Source organism: Clupea harengus, chromosome 3 (assembly GCF_900700415.2).
Source record: "Clupea harengus chromosome 3, Ch_v2.0.2, whole genome shotgun sequence".
In the NCBI taxonomy this organism is placed as follows: Eukaryota; Metazoa; Chordata; class Actinopteri; order Clupeiformes; family Clupeidae; genus Clupea; species Clupea harengus.
Genome location: NC_045154.1, coordinates 2192086 through 2209248, shown reverse-complemented (window position 1 = coordinate 2209248; position 17163 = coordinate 2192086). Strand labels below are relative to the sequence as shown.

Genomic DNA, 17163 nt, shown 5'->3' with positions numbered 1-17163 from the left:
GTCTTAGAATCATGTATTTGAATGATTTGTATACTTTGTATACATGTTTTGTGGAATGTCATAATGTATGAGAAATCCACAGTTAAGCAAATGATCACATCTCGCATGTGCTGCAGAAATCATTACAATATGCACTGTAGTTTGGAGTGAGTAGGCCAGATCACATTTGGGCCGTGTTTGAGATAGAATGAGTTGTATTGTAAGTATGAGAGTGAATCTGACTTTACAAGAACTATTATGGCTATCTAATAAAGGACATGCAAAGTCAAGGTTTATGCTGGTACCAGTCTAAATGCAACCCAGGAGAAGAGAAAAATAGTTTTAATTCTAGTATGCATGTGGCCAGAGCTAAAATGAGTGTGAGGGGCAGTTTGGCTGTTCAATTCAGTATGCACATAAAAAGCCTGGAAATGCAATGGGATACAGAAATATTGATTTAGAACCAAGTCCATTTGGACCTGAAAATGTATAGTGTATAATGAGGTTTTGAAAGTCATGGATATTTTGGTTATCATTGATGTCCATATCACAGGGAACATAAAGGAGAGGAGTGCTCGTAGTATCACCTAGCCGCCAAGCAACTGTCAAGTTTGGTGATATGCAGCGTATTATAACTTATTTGTTTGGTCTGATGGTTCCTCATCACTTTTCAAAAAGCACAAGTTATACAGGGAAGGCACAGCAGGACAAAAACTACTGGGGCAAATGTTGACCCAATGTTCTACTTGTCTACCACACTCATACTCTCATCATACCTACTCAGGAAGCACCAAAGGTCTCATGAGTAGAGCATCTATTCTAGACTTTCTGTGCATAGTTCATTTTCATAAGTACATATGCCTGGTCAAACTTAGATATATTTTATTTCCTTTCACTCAAGGGTCATAATTATCCCGAAGGCCCACTTCCATTCAACACCTCACTTTTGCCAGGTGCACAGCATTCTGATCATGCTCTCCATATGGTGTCATTAAACAGATGGGGGGAAATAAGGCAAGAATAACCACCATCACCAATGCTGTACCAGCAAGGTGGTCTGGCACTTCTGTACATATTCTGTGCTCAACCTGGGGTCCCGGACAGCATGAACAGAGCCAGGTAGATATTTAAGAAGCAGTCTTTGTGGTCACAGATGGCCTGCTGTTGAATTGAGTGAACAAGAGTCCTATGTTGCCAGTGTCAATACTCCAAGCCACATGGCGTATGGCAGGAGTACCTGCCAGGTGGGTGAACCCTTCTCTGGTGACCTCTAGCTCATCATACGAGAGAAGGTGTTCTTCCTGCTATAAATGCTGAGAACTCCCTCTGCAATTTGATAAACAACTCCATGGATAGTTTTTCATGGCATGTCTGGAAAAGTGGAAATCTTTTTAAGCTCCCCATCTCCAAGAGAGTAAAACAGCAGGAGCATTGCCATTTAGTTGACAATGTGGTGTCAGCGTGGATAAACGCAGAACACTGTAAAAAAAAAATATTTTAAGATATGTTTTGATAATAGCAGCATGACTTTTCATCCTAATGTGGATGTGGAATATTTGGCCTACTTATTCAGGTGGTCTTCAATCTTTGCATGCAATTTTTGCGTGGTCTTCTTGTCTCTTGTTGGTGCACTGTTCAGCTTTGTCCTGATGAGTTTTCCTTACTCCAGGAAACTACAAAAAAAAACTTATATTTTCTTCATTCAGTTATGAGGCTTTCCCTCTGATAACGCTGACGTAAAAGCTCCTAGAATGTTTCATTCATGTGACTGTGTAGTGTGCTGTATGGTTCTCATATTTGCATACTATACTGTATACTCGGGTGTGGAGTAGCGTGTGTCTGTAGACTTCCCGGTATATCGATCATCTGCTCTTCCACTCATCGTCTACCGACAGCGTGCAGTACACAGTGTATACTGGGCCAGTATGTAGTACACTATTATAGCACTCATATCTTATGTCTATGGTTTCACGCTTATTTAAAAGCCCTTCCGGTTTCAAGTGTTTTGTCATTACGCTGAGTTTATTTTGTTTACGGATGTGACGTGTAGCCAACTGTTTTGAAAGCAGAACGGGTTTCTTCAATGTGAGAGGTCAGATTTCTTTTTGATAGCTCTTTTTTCACAGTGTATGGATATCTCTCACTGTGCAACAGCATTTGGTGAAAGTGCACCTCCGATTTGCATCGCGTGTGCAATAAGCTAACAAAATTCATTGCATATTAAAGAAGCAAGAGAAAGTTAGTATTCCATGGTCAGTTAGTTCACAGGTGCTGAGTGCGCAAGTGATTCGATTCCAAACAAGATCTTTAGGCTACCATGACCGTTACCAGATAGAGCTAAAACCTTACCGTCTGAAGAATATGAGGAAATATGAAGATACCCAGTCGCGAGGGATCAGCCTGTAGGCTTTGGTCTTGACTGGGCTGTGTCTATTGACGTCTCCATAAATGAAACTATGACAACAACAACTGTTACAACATTGGCATTCATGTTTCAACACGTATTGTTTTCGTCGACGACCCATCCCAACCCTTTCCGGAAGGAATATCTCATCGCAAACGTATGCTACTGAAGACGACCGATTAGACTGTATGATGCAACCCAATTTGTCAACTAAACCGCAGCGTCTCATTTGTTTATTTTGATTCTTCTAACTTTTTTACATGCACCCAGGGGTCACCCAGGCATGTTTTAGACCTGATTGTTGCCATCTCTGGAGGGAGAGCTTCGGGAAGTCCCGTAACAACCTGAATTGAACCTGATTGTTTGGTAAACGATATTTTCCTCGTAAGACCGGACCCGTCAGGTTTGACATATAGACTGATTTGTCCGTTGCAGGCCTACTTCTGCATAGGATAGATATCAAGTAGCGCTTAATGTGATCACTACAATTGATTAATGAGGTGTGGTGTAGGGCAATAGAAAAAAACGTTTTGACCTGCTCAGCGAAAACACAGCGAACTTATCAGTCGATTCCCTGAGTTTTACACTGATTTTTAGTAGGCCGTGAATGAGTGGTCCCTGAATATTAAATGCAGCAAACGTTTCTCGTTTTTTCAGAAAGAAACATTGATTCAATCATAATGCCAAGAAGTCCTTTAGAAGGAACCACTAAGGCCACAAAGCTGTTACTAGTGCTGCTTTGCTGGACAGTACTGTGCAGTGCCATGCCGGATCCAAATTACAGAGAACACTTGATCAAGATGGAGCAGTCCCAGCAAACAGGTGGCAGAGTGCTTCTCTCAAAGGCAGAGCAGCAACTCGGCGTGCTGTTACACAAACTGAAGCAGCAAGAAATGGAAAGTTCAGAGTTTCCCCCAGCCATGCATTTCTTCAAGGCTAAACCCCTGATAAGGAACAGCACCCTCTTCAGTTTATTGCAGAAGATGCCTAAAGGTGTTGTAAAGTAGATAGCCTTAAAAACACTACCACATTTTATAACCTTAATATACCCGCTCCTGAAGAATATATGTCAATATTTATTCCATTCTGCCTTAGGTGGAGCTCTTCATGTCCATGATTTTGCCTTGGTGGATGTGGACTGGCTGGTGAAGAATGTTACATACAGACAACATTGCTATGTTTGTTTTACTGATGATCAGTCAGTGCGGTTTATTTTCGCTTCCTGTCAACCAAAACCTGTTCCTCATTGCTCCGAATGGATGCTGCTTGAAACTATGAGGGCCAAGATTGACAATTGTACTGATTTGGACAACAGGTTTGAGATGATTACATCTTATTTTGTCTTTGGGGAAAAATAATGTGTACTGATTCATGTTGGTATCCTCTCCATCCATCTTCCTCCATCTTCTTTCTCATTTACAGCTTCATACGCAACCTAACACTCTACACTGACAACCCAGAGGCTGCATATCCTAATCAAGATGTTGTGTGGAAAAGATTTGAGGAAACCTTCCTTGCGGCATGGGGACTGGTCACATATGCTCCTGTTTTCAAAGATTATTTCTTTGAGGGTCTGAAACAGTTTAATGCTGATAATGTCATGTATTTGGAGCTGCGGGCTTTGCTACCACAGGTATGTAAGTACAGCATGTCCACTCCACACATGGGAATGCTCTCATGGCTGATGTGCAATAACTGGTGATCCCTTTTTGTTTCCTTGTTATTGTACAGACATATGAGCTGGATGGAACCTTAAATGACAGAGTTTGGACACTAAAAACGTATCAAGAAGTAGTAAAACAGTTTGTGGCAGAACATCCAGACTTTTTTGGAGCTCGGGTGATTTTCACAGCCCATAGGTAAGTGTGATGAAAAAACGATTATGTTGCTGTATCAGCAGATCATCACAGAAACAGATTATCAAAAGATATCTGTTGGATTTAAAAGCCTGGAACTGGCTTTTTCACTTTAGGAATATGGGCCTTCAGGAATACTTATCTTTATAGAGCCAGGGACAATATTAAAGTGCCTTAGCCAGTGGTACCTCAGGGTTATTCATTGTACAAGATGTTCTTAAATGCGAAATCGAGAAAAGATGTGTAGGAGCCCAACATTTCTGAAATGTACTTTTCTGTCCCTTTGATTGCAGTTGCAGATAAAGTTAACCTCAAATTAGCCTATACAGTGGGGAAAATAAGTATTTGAACCCCTGCCGATTTCGCAAGTTTGGCCACTTGAAAAGAAAAGTGTGATCTATAATTGTAATAGTAGGTGTATTTTAACAGTGAGAAACAGAATATCAACAAAAAAAATACAGAAAACTGCATTTTATAACATTTATGACTTAATTTGCATTTGATGCAGAAAATAAGTATTTGAACCCCTAGCAAAACATGACTTAGTACTTGGTGGAATAACCCTTGTTGGCAAGCACAGACGTCAGACTTTTCTTGTAGTTGGTCACCAGGTTTACACACATCTCAGGAGGGATTTTGGTCCACTCCTCTTTGCAGATCCTCTCCAAATCCTTAAGGTTGCGTTTTCAATGGGAGGGAATGAGGGAATGAGGTTCAAGCCCAATATTCCACATTACATGGCCCCATCCATAGTCCCCTCGATGCAGTGGAGTCGTCCTGTACCCTTGGCAGAGAAACAGCCCCAAAGCATAATGTTTCCACCTCCATGCTTGACGGTGGGGATGGTGTCATTTTCAGCATTCTTCCCCCTCCAAACGCGGCAAGTCGAGTTGATGCCAAAGAGCTTGATTTTGGTCTCATCTGACCACATCCTGTCTCCCAATCCTCCTTAGAATCATTCAAGTGTTCATTGGCAAACTTCAGACGGCCCTGTACATGTGCTTCCTTGAGCAGGGGGACCTTGCGAGTTCTGCAGTACTTCAAACCATTACGGCGTAGTGTGTTGCCAATGGTTTTCTTGGTGACTGTGGTCCCAGCTGCCTTGAGATCATTCACAAAATCCCCCTGTGTAGTTCTGGGGTTATTCTGCACCTTTCGGATGATCACTGATACCGCACGAGGGGATATTTTGCATGGAGCCCCAGACCTAGAGCGATGGACAGTTGTTTGGTGTTACTTCCATTTACGAATAATCGCACCAATAGTTGTCTGCTTCTCACCAAGCTGCTTGCCGATAGTTTTGTAACCCATTCCAGCCTTGTGCAGGTCTACAATCTTATCTCTGATGTCCTTGGTCAACTCTTTGGTCTTGCCCATGGTGGTGAGGTTGAAGGTGTGAAGTATGATTATTTGGACAGGTTTCTTTTATACACGTCACCAGTTGAGATCAGGTGTACCTTGTTAGGCCTAATGAGGACTAATCTGTGTGCTTCTTGGGCACATAACTGGTCATTGGGAGCCAGAATTCTTAGTGTTTGCTTGGGGGTTCAAATACTTATTTTCTGCATCAAATACAAATAAAGTCATAAATGTTATAAAATGCAGTTTTCTGGATTTGTTTGTTGATATTCTATTTCTCACTGTTAAAATACACCTACCATTTCAATTATAGATCACACATTTCTTTGCAAGTGGCCAAACTTGCGAAATCGGCAGGGGTTCAAATATTTATTTTCCCCACTGTAAATCATATATAATTCAAACACTCCCAGTTATGGTTTTATCAAAAAAGTGTCGGAATTTGTATCATGACAGATTGAAACAGATAGACACATTAGAAGTAAACAGTCACAACCTCCTTTATTTTGGCTGTCAGGGAAATGTGGAACATTTTGCGTTAACCTTGTGAATGTCATCAAAATCAACGTAAAACATAAACCAGACTTTGATTTTGAAAATTAAAGGGTAGACTTGTATTATGAATAACCTCAAATGAAAACACTTGTTTTTTATCTATCACATAAGTCTGACAAAGAAGTAAATTCATCAAGTTCACAGTGCAATGCCTTTTTATGAAGCAACTTAACTTCAATTTTAAATGAAATGCAGTCTTTGTTTCTCACAGAGGATTAAATGCATCAGAGTTAAAAGAAGTCATTAAGGAAGCAGTTCAACTACAGAGAGAGTTTCCTGAGATTATGGCTGGGTTTGATTTAGTAAGTATGTGTGTCCTTTGAATGATTTCATCATGTGTTAATTGCTTCACAAATGTTGAGTTTACATGCTCAGTCTTGACATGATAATGGCCCTGTACGTGTTCTCAGTTTTAATTGAACCAGTGGTGTCTGCCCAGATGTGCACATTTGGCGATAATCTGTGATTTAGGTTGCCCTCCTAACGGGCCTGCCGGCTTGCGTGGTGAAACCACTACAGATGATCCAGAACGCGGCGGCGCGTCTGGTGTTCAACCAACCGAAAAGGGCACACGTCACCCCGCTACTCATCGAGCTCCACTGGCTGCTAGTAGCTGCTCGCATTAAGTTCAAGTCACTTATGCTTGCCTACAGAGTGCTTACTGGTTCTGCTCCCACCTACCTAAATGCTCTTGTAAGGGCAAATGTTACACCCAGGACGCTGCGCTCGTCTAGTGAGCGTCGTTTGGCACTGCCGTCCGTGCAAGCACGGCAATCCAGACTATTTTCATTTGTAGTTCCACGTTGGTGGAACGAACTGCCTAGTACTACCAGAGCAGGGGCGTCCCTCTCTACCTTCAAGAAGCTTTTGAAGACCCAACTCTTCAGAGAGCACCTCCCCTCCTAACTGGCACCTGACTAGCGCTTAACTTGCACTTCAGCAGTTACATTCCTGCACTTCTTTTTCCTCTTTTCTAGGTTGTTGTTTTTCTAATTCTCATGTAAAGTAGTATTTATTGTTACACCATGCTTTTTTATTGCTCTTAGCTTGACTGTTCTCTCCCTTGTACGTCGCTTTGGACAAAAGCGTCTGCTAAATGACTAAATGTAAATGTAATGTAGGTGAACAGATTTAACACTGCAAGGTGGAATGTCTTCCATGTACTTCTGCATGTAGGTGGGGAGAGAGGACACTGGAAGACCTCTTTGGTACTACAGAGAAGCCTTGTCCTTACCAGCAGAACTGGGAGTCTCTATGCCCTACTTCTTCCATGCCGGGGAGACTGGTAATGTCATTCTCGAACCAGAGTTACAGATGAAAGATTTCAGTGATCCACATGTTATAAGGAGTAAACTGTACTGCACTGTATGTCTGTCTTAAAATGTCAGTCAGTAAAAAAAAAAAATGCAAACGCTATGTCTTTCTGATTGGCACGTTATCCAAATTGTATTTTTTGCAGAGTACCACTACATTCAGTGCATATCCGAATATGTGTAGAAAGGAATGGAAGGAAGTCTTCTGGGGGTATTGACAAAAAAAGCGGGAAATTCAAGTTAACTCTGTGCTCTGTAATAAGATGGGTGGCTAACTCTGTGCTCTGTAATAAGATGGGTGGCTAACTCTGTGCTCTGTAATAAGATGGGTGGCTAACTCTGTGCTCTGTAATAAGATGGGTGGCTAAATCAAGTGCCTTCACTTTTTCAGTTGAAGAATTGCTGTAGTTTTTCTGCTGTGATATCCTAGATGTGCAAGGGACAGATGTGGACCAGAACATGCTAGATGCCCTCCTTTTGAATACCTCACGCATTGGACACGGATTTGCTTTAGTGCATCATCCAACTACCAAGGCCCTCTCCAGGAAAATGGGGGTAGCAGTGGAGGTGTGTCCCATATCCAACCAGGTGAGCATTTCAGAATGTTTTTACATGAGTAGTCACATTCATTGTAAATTATTTACAAACCGCAGACTACAAAAAAGCATTAAACATGATTTAAGATACCCAAAGCACTGGCTGACATGCAGGGCCCTGCAGCTGTTTCACGGGAGTCATATTACTAACTCTCTGTCTTTCATAGGTACTGAAGCTGGTGACAGACATGCGGAACCACCCTGCTGCAGTTCTGATGTCTGAGGGTCACCCCATTGTGATCAGCTCAGATGACCCGGCCCTCTTTGGGGCAAGTGGTCTCTCATATGATTTTTATGAGGCATTTGTGGGCATTGCTGGATTGAAATCTGATACAGGCACACTGAAAGAACTAGCAGTAAACTCTATCAGGTGAGACTATTTCATATTTTCAACTACATTGATACACGTCCCATCAGTGTTCTGAAATTAAAATTCGTTTTTCAGTGCTTGCAATAACATACAAATGATAATGAAAATATTTTAAAACTTGCATGTACAAGGAGGGAATTTCATGTAATTACTCAACAATCCAACATTATATTCTCTTTCAGGTACAGTTCCTTGTCCCCTAAGCTAAAAGAGGAAGCATTGGTCAAATGGCAAAAGAAGTGGGACAAGTTTGTGGTGGAGAATTTACCATAAATATTCACAGTAAAGGAAGACACAGAAATGAAGCCGTTTTTTGTTTTTAATTTTTTATTTGATTTTTGCCTTCAAATGGACATGGAAACTCCCAAAGTGTTTTCTAATGGTAGTTGTTTACTCCTGGTGGGTGATGCATTTGTCATTTTTCCTTTTAGTAAACGTTACAAAGTAAAATGTTTACACAGTAGAGATTGACAGGAAATAAGCATGTCAGAGATTGGGTAGCCTATGGGAAATGGCCAGGAGTTGAACTTGGGTGCCTGTAGGTGCTGAGAACGAATTTTAATTTTGGAACACTGATGAGATGCTGGTACTATTTGGCCAACAGTGTTTTTTAAGGACCGATTTCTTTTAGGAAAAATTAGAGAGGATATGACTGCTGATGATATATCCCAGTTTGATGAATAAATGAACACGTCATTATGAAAATATGTGTCCAAAGAATTGTATGTGTACTTCCAGAACTTATGTGTTTCCAGAAGAGTAAACAAGTCAGGTAAACATATTTGTACACAAGGATATATCAGAGGAAAGATCTTTAGAAAATCTTTAAAAAAAACAGCAGTAAAAACAACTCACCTGGAAACGGCCTATTTTGCAAAAAATAGTACTAGTGCTATTAAGAGCTAATCCATTTTTCACTTTTAACATCTTTGAAGACTATGATATTTTCAATATAGTTTTACTATGTTCTGATCAGTTGAATGATAGGGTAGCAATACTGAAAATTGCTCAGTGTCAAGATAGAGTCTTCTAAAATCTACGTTCTCAAATAACTTTGTGTGTGTAGCCTGTGTGATCTTACCATAGCCGTAACCAAGCTAATAGCAAGATAAATAATGTGAGCCAGACTTCGCCTTCTTACGAGACCCTTTCATGTTTTGTGTAAAATTCCGAGCAGATATCAATGTCCATTTCTGATTGATTAATAGCTTGCAATTATACTGAATCGAAACAAATTGTCCCTGAGAATAGAACCCAAAGGCATTTTTGTTCTAAAAGTATTTTGTTTTCTAGTGATAGCTGTCAAAAAGTAAAGGCATTTAGGGGCGTTTTTTCTATAAATTAATTTTCATGTTTTGATCCCTAAAATGGACTAGTTTGTAGAACTTTGGGCCTTTTTTCGAATCGGCCCCCCTCCTCACAGTCACGCATAGAGCTTCAGATGTTTGCTCGAAGGCAATGGGACTTGAACGTCTGCAGCGGGTTCGGTTTAGTATGCACACACACACCTTTGGGTCTTTTATACGGGTCTATTATAATATAACATATTGAAAATAACATGGCATCTACAATTTGATTTGGTGCCCAGTGGCAAGAAGAAAACAGGTGAACAGATTCAAATTGAGGGAATGTAAGCATGACCACACCGTAGTGTTTACAATAGTTAATCACTCTCTTTGACATATGTGAGACCAAAAAAGTAAAACACCAAAAAATCCACTTCTGGCACCATAACCACCAGAACCGTTCGCAGTGTCAGTAAAGCCTGGTTATGTAGAACCAAAAATGTTTTACACAGGTATTAAACATGTTGTAGTACACAGGTATTAAACATGTTGTTTTACACAGGTATTAAACATGTTGTATTACACAGGTATTAAACATGTTGTAGTACACAGTTATTAAACATGTTGTAGTACACAGGTATTAAACATGTTGTAGTACACAGTTATTAAACATGTTGTAGTACACAGGTATTAAACATGTTGTAGTACACAGGTATTAAACATGTTGTAGTACACAGTTATTAAACATGTTGAAGTACACAGGTATTAAACATGTTGTATTAGACATGTTGTATTACACAGGTATTAAACATGTTGTAGTACACAGGTATTATCTTTTCAGTGTTCTGTGTTCTACTGCTTTTGCTGCAAATATCAGTTTTTACAGTGCATGTAAAGCAATGATAGCTAAACGACTCCTTAGTTCTCCCAGTGCTAGGGATAAGTGGCTTTGTGAATTAATCTTAGTCAAAAAAATACCATAAGATGCTTTAAATATGAGTTTTATTTCATTACACATTTATTTGTTTATTGATTTAGTAAGTCAGTCAACCCTTCCGAAAAAGATAACTTCATTTTCGTTTGCTTTAACTTGTAAAACATATATACAGATTCTATCTGCAATCTGTATTAAACTGGGCAAAGTAACCCTCGTCAGGGATATTGGTATTCTTTTCAAGCCCTTTCCCCCTGGAAATAAAAAAGAGAACAGATAGATCAATATCATATGAATATCAACATCATATCAATATTAACAAATAAATATACAGTTGTATGCAACAGTTCTGCAAAATACGTATTTAATTGATTCCTGATGTGATATTCAAGTAGGAAGCGTAGCACACATGACCCTCTCCTAATTCTTGAGCTTGGTTTGAGATTCAAGGCAAGAATTTATGTAATTTTTCTTGACAGCATTCATGAAGTTCCAGCCTCTACAGAGTATAATGCATTAAAGGTACAGCATCCATGAAGTTCCAGCCTCTACAGAGCATAATGCATTAAAGGTAGAGTCCGCGATTCTAGTGAAAGGTTGTTTATGCTTGAGCCCAACAGCCAATCAAATGACACCCCTCCCTTCTGTGCTCCTGAAGCAACATGTTGATTGGGTGGAATTGTTTATGGCTCAGTCTGGGCCACTATGTTTGTTTGTTATTTACAGAGCCAGGACTGTGTAAAAACACTGGAGTGTTTTTTGAGTGCATACACTGAACAGACAGCTAAAAGGGCTGTGAGGCAAATCTGGTCTCAAAATCTCAACTGCAAGTAAAAGGTAAAAAAAAACGTACTGAACACGGCGAGCCTCAGCAAGCTGGACATTGGTGTTGTCCAGAGCCTTCCGCTGCTGCTTGTTGGCTCTCATCTGCTGCCTCTCAAGAAGCAGGGCAGTACGAGCTGAGGCCAAACGGAGATGTTCCTCCTCAAGCTCATTTTGCCGTTCCATGACACATATCCTCTACAAAGGGATAGGACAAACTTTTCAGAATTGCATTGATTCTTACACAAACTTTGAGAAAATGTGAATAGGAGACCTTACCTTCTTCTCCTGGACTTGCTGTTGTCGATAATCAGTGAAGTGTTTTACTTGCTCATATTTCGTGCCCTTGTCATGCTGCGCATCCAGAGTGCTCAGCATGCTAATGTTCTGTTTAAAGCCCCCTTGGAGCTGGTTCTGGATATCCATCCTGTTGTTGTCCTCCTCCTGACGTCTCCTTTGGAACTCTCTTCCTTTCTTCTCCGAAGCCTGTGGAAGGACATTCACTCACGTTAGTATCACACTTATCATCCTGATGTGACCCTGATCATACATCAGTCACCTAATAGTGCACAAGCAGCAATCTCTCCCACAGACATACTGTATGCAAAACTGACCATTGTTTTCATTGTGTAATCTTGCCCTCCTATAATATTCACTACATGTGTATGTGTTGCTTGAGTAATGATACATGTGGGTGAAGTGTGTGATTTCTGGAAAACCATACAATTCTATGAAGGAAAAAGTACACTAGTAATGTTACCTAGCTTTAGGACCTAGGTAGCAGATTAGCCACGTATCAACAGATACCCAGTAATGGAAAAATGACAAAAGGTTGTGCTGTCATGTGTAATACTAATGAGAAAAATGAAATGCCAATGTAATGTTTTATGTCATACCATGCCAATACATGGTGATGTTGGGAAGCCTTTTGTCTTAAATAATTGAAGTATTTTGAAAATATGAGGGGTGATTGATAAGTATGTGGCCTAGGGTAGAGGATGAGTTATACAGCTGTCATTACATGCACATGCAGTTAATAACTTTTGTGGTATTACTTCGTGCAGGCTACCTCTGTCTCAAACTGAGGATTTTCAAATACAAAACACTATTTTGTATCTACATATGTTCCTCAAACATATTCATCAGAAATACTGACCATCCATGTACAGCCCACAACCTAAAAAAGATTTTCTATGAAAAAATTATTCCACTACATCATAAGTAAATCAGTAGGTCAGTAAGTCAATCAGATTTACTTTTGCAAGCAAAAATACAAGATAATTAAGTATTAAGAATGAAGTATCAAGAAGTCTTTTTCATTCCCATAATATCAATAACAGTGGCATGACCTCTCACCAGGGTCAGATTGGCATCTTTTGTGGCAATGGCAAGGGCCCTGTTGTATTCTTCCGCCAACTTCTGCACCTCAACGGCTTTGTTGTCTAGTGCCATTCTGCTTTCGTCATACAGTGTATCTGTCCAAAGAAACAAGCAGAGAGTGATGCCCCACATCTCACTGTATTAATTGAGTAAAGATTTTTCATTCAATATGACTTCACCTAGATATTGAGTATTTAAATTATTTTAAGTATAATCCTAAATGATAAAAAAAAACATTATATATGTGTAAGGTTTATGTTGAATGCTTTAGTGGATTGGGAATGTCAGTTTATTTAACTAATCCTATCGGCTCTCATTTAGAGCGGTTTTCCAGAGGTTCACCCCCAACTCTGGGACGGAGACGGGGGCGGGGAGGGGCTGAGAGTTTACTCCATATGAATGTATATATATCATGATGCAGACAAGTCCCAAATGTATATATATCATGATGCAGAAAAGTCCCAAATGTATATATATCATGATGCAGATGAGACCCAAATGGTTCTCTCTATCAGCATCTGCCTTGCAAGGTTCTGGATGATTTTCAACAATATGATTTAAACAGGATGATTTTAACACAGTGTGCCCCCACTGTGTTAAAATCATCCTGTTTAAATCATATTGTTGAGCCATTTTCAACCCATAAAATGTGATTTTTTATAAAAATGCGAATTCTGTCAATATCAACACCAGCATTAATGTGTTTCATTAGAGTAGTCTTATCATTCAGTTTACAGCTAAAGGGGGGTGCAGTACCTCCTTATAATTCATATTTAAATCTTCTATGTTTGCTCCTGCCTTTATTCTTGGTACATTTCCACTGCAACAGGACAACAATCTCAATTTTACCTGAGTACCGCAGCTGGTCTCTTGTACTCTTCAACTCAGCCTGCTGTTGTAAAGACCATTGCTTAATTTGCACCTGCTGCTTTTTCAGCCTTTCTCCGTTGTCGGGATCTTCACCAACAAGCCCGGGCAACATCTGAACTCCATCTTGTTTCTTTAAGGAGTCTGGATCATTCAAGTCAAATTCACGCCTGTTGATAGGCAGCTGAAAGTTTTGGCGGAAGTGTGCAATTGAGCCCTTAAGCAAGCGCTCCTCTCTTCTAAGCTTGTGATCCAGAACATCCGCTGCATGGTCTGTACGTAGCATATCTGCAGCTGAGTACAAAGGACATGAGACAGGAAGAAATTGAGTTTTGAGATCTGTGGTAGATGGTGGTCCTTACTGGTTGGGTCATTTCACCCTACCCCCTTAAACAGACCCTCTGAAGGTCACACAGACAACAGTTTCTTTAAGTGTAGGCCTATTCAACTTACTGTATACATCTAAATGTATTTACATCTAAATGTTTTGCAAATATTACAGGAGGTGTTCTACAGCATTGATGGTTCTACATCAGGGTAAGAAATCATTACTTTTATCCACTTAAAGAGTTAATGTAGGCCTATAAACAGCGGTATGTATCAGTTAACTAACTAATAGGCCATACATAAAAAGGAAACGTGATCTCACCAGATGCTTTGGACAGGTTTGCCTCCTTTTGATCTCTATGCTTTCTTTCATTCACTTGATAACTGAGAGCATCTTCATCAATCTACAAAGTGTAATAAATGACCAAATGTATTATCTAATGATAGAATAGCAGAAATTGGTATGAATTGATTAGGTAGGCTATGAAAAGGAAGACTTAAATACTTTGGACCGCGATCCTAATCCAATAGCCTACATTTTCTGTAATATTCAGCCAATCAAATTGCTCCTCGCGGCCCTCTACTGTGTGTGTGCTTAAAAAAATAATTATAAAAAATAAAGTGGCTCTGATTGAGCATGCACTATTCAAGTCAATCAAGACATCGGGAGCACAGGAGGGAGGAGTGGGATTTGATTGGCTGTTTATCTCAAATATCAACAATCTTTCGCTAGAATCGCGGACTCTTCTGTAAATTCTGTACATTATTCATGATGACTTACGCCAATAGTACGCTCTTTAGCGCGGAAAACATTATCTTGCCGGTGCAGGTCCCTGATTTGCAGCATGTCAAGGCACGCTGCCACTGACTGGTCTGATTTCAACTCAATACTCATACCGTTAATGTCGGATTGTCCCCTAAATGATATTAACCGTGTATTCAGCGTTAAATCGACTTTGACACTTTGATCATAAGTAAACTACTACAACACTATTATAAAAGTTCAATATAACATTACTTCTGCCTCCCTGTCCGTAGCCTGACACCCTCTGGCAAGACCGGAAGTAAACACAACAGTTGCTAAGACACGACATTATACGTCATGAGCATTATTGGGTGCGAGAGATTTTCATTAACTCATTAGAGCATATTTAAAAATGTTAGATCTTCTGATAATTTTCTGTAAAATAATTTATTTCCCCTTTGTATATTCTGTACTTTCCTTTTGGGGGAAAGTGTGTTCATTGGTGTGTATTAGACTTATTTGCAGTTTAAGTGTGTCTCTCTCCCTCTCCTATAATAATAATAATAATAATAATAATTTATTTGATTTGTAATGCACTCTTCATTCAAAAGAATCTCAGAGTGCCAACATATTAAAAACTAACTATAATAATACAATAAAATAAAAATGAATTAACATAAGCATAATAGAAAACTTTTTAACATTTTAACATACGATTTAACACAAGGCCAGAAATGCCTTCCTGAATAAGCGTGGCGCTGCCGAGCAAAAGGCCCGGTCGGAGTGGTGCGGAGCTTTGTTTTGGGGACGCGGAGGAGCGAGCTGTTTGAAGACCTGAGGGTGCAGGTGGAGGTTTGGGGAGTAATTAATTCTTGCAGGTAGGGAGGTGCATGCCCATTTATGCATGTATGGGTGAGTATAAGGACTTTGTAGTCAATCCGGAAAGAGACAGGGAGCCAGTGTAGTGAGTGTAATATTGGTGTTATGTGCTCATATTTCCGGACCCTCATCAGGATCCTGGCAGCGCTGTTTTGGATGTATTGCAGCTTCTGGATGTTCTTGCCAGTGATCCCATAGAAAAGCGAATTACAATAGTCCAGTCTTGAGGAGATAAAGGCGTGGACAAGCTTCTCTGCATCTGATAGGGTTAAAGTGGGGCGGAGTTTGGAGATGTTTCTTAGATGATAAAAAGAGGTTTTGCACAGGTGTTTTATATGGTCATTAAAGGTCAGGTGAGGGTCAAACCTAACTCCGAGATTAGTGACTGTGGAGGAGAGGGGGATGACCTGGCTGTCGAAGGTGAGATGAGTTAAGGAGGATGACTGAACCTGGTGTGGAGTGCCAACAAGAAGGGCTTCGGTTTTGCTACTGTTTAGCTGGAGAAGGTTGTTGCTCATCCATGCCTTTATCTCCCCAAGACAGGCGGTGAGACACGACATGGCTGCAGTGGGGTTTGGGGCAGTTTTGATATAAAGCTGTGTGTCGTCAGCATAACAGTGGAAAGACATCCCATGTCTGCTGATGACACGACCGAGGGGGAGCATGTAAATAATGAAGAGGATGGGGCCGAGGGCCGACCCTTGCGGAACACCACAGGAGACAGGGAGCTGTCTGGACTTGCATCTTCCCAGTGAGACATATTCAGTTCTGCAAGAAAGGTAGGACTGAAACCACTTGAGTGCAGAGTCTGATAGTCCAATGGTGGTGTGGAGGCGCTCTAGGAGGATAGTGTGGTCCACTGTGTCAAATGCAGCAGTCAGGTCCAGGAGGATGAGGAGTGAGGGTGATCCTGCATCGGCTGTCATCAGCAGGTAATTCGTCACCCTGAGCAAAGCTGTTTCAGTGCTGTGAGCTGAACGAAATCCTGATTGAAATTTTTCAAACAAGTTGTTGTGTTTGACAAACTATATCATATTGTTAATGCTAATACTGATAAAGTGGCCATATTACCTACTGTTAATTGCTTACCTAAACGTATCTCCTTATCAAATTGATGTATGCTAACCAAATTCTCTGTTATAGCATGACCTTTGCTTGCAAATGTTGATTTTTGAGGACGGTCACTCAAAGGACCTTCAAAAGAGTTGTCTGAGGCAGCTGAAAAAGCAAGAGCCTAATTCAACAAAACCCTGATGAAGGAAGGAGCCTGCTTGAAACCCCCAGTGAAATGCTCACAAAGAAAGATGTGTTGTTGCAGTATCCTGCTGGTCAGGTTCTATGGTTGGACAATTGTTATATTGGTTAGGTTGTTGGGCAGGAGTACTTGCATGTGACAGGACTGGCCGCTGTGCGAAGTCCCCAACCAATAGCACAAGGAATTTAACATCTTCCTGTGTATGACTAAAAATATACTGCAACACATCTGAAGTG

The 17163-nt window shown here is 40.4% G+C and overlaps 2 protein-coding genes across 5 annotated transcripts; one reads left to right on the top strand and one right to left on the bottom strand.

The window, feature by feature from the left end:
• Window positions 1-1778: 1778 nt before the first annotated feature.
• Window positions 1779-9137, top strand: ada2a (adenosine deaminase 2a). 3 transcript variants are annotated; one of them, XM_031564155.2, is made up of 10 exons: window positions 1779-2071; window positions 3041-3376; window positions 3479-3698; window positions 3806-4016; window positions 4115-4242; window positions 6365-6455; window positions 7330-7438; window positions 7897-8054; window positions 8230-8432; window positions 8615-9137. In XM_031564155.2, the coding sequence occupies exons 2-10, from the start codon at window positions 3064-3066 to the stop codon at window positions 8703-8705; spliced, it is 1524 nt and encodes a 507-aa protein (XP_031420015.1). In that variant the 5' UTR covers window positions 1779-2071; window positions 3041-3063; the 3' UTR covers window positions 8706-9137. The 3 variants fall into 3 exon arrangements, with proteins under 3 accessions (XP_031420015.1, XP_012677807.2, XP_031420013.1); XM_012822353.3 differs by having other exon boundaries at window positions 1779-2749; XM_031564153.2 differs by having other exon boundaries at window positions 1779-3376.
• A 1566-nt stretch (window positions 9138-10703) lies between these two features.
• ribc2 (RIB43A domain with coiled-coils 2) lies at window positions 10704-15258 on the bottom strand. 2 transcript variants are annotated; one of them, XM_031564162.1, is made up of 7 exons: window positions 14830-15256; window positions 14371-14452; window positions 13704-14015; window positions 12831-12949; window positions 11754-11960; window positions 11506-11672; window positions 10704-10906 (listed from the first exon to the last, which is right to left on the bottom strand). In XM_031564162.1, the coding sequence occupies exons 1-7, from the start codon at window positions 14941-14943 to the stop codon at window positions 10831-10833; spliced, it is 1077 nt and encodes a 358-aa protein (XP_031420022.1). In that variant the 5' UTR covers window positions 14944-15256; the 3' UTR covers window positions 10704-10830. The 2 variants fall into 2 exon arrangements, with proteins under 2 accessions (XP_031420022.1, XP_031420021.1); XM_031564161.2 differs by lacking the exon at window positions 10704-10906 and having other exon boundaries at window positions 10925-11672; window positions 14830-15258.
• Between the last annotated feature and the right edge of the window lie 1905 nt (window positions 15259-17163).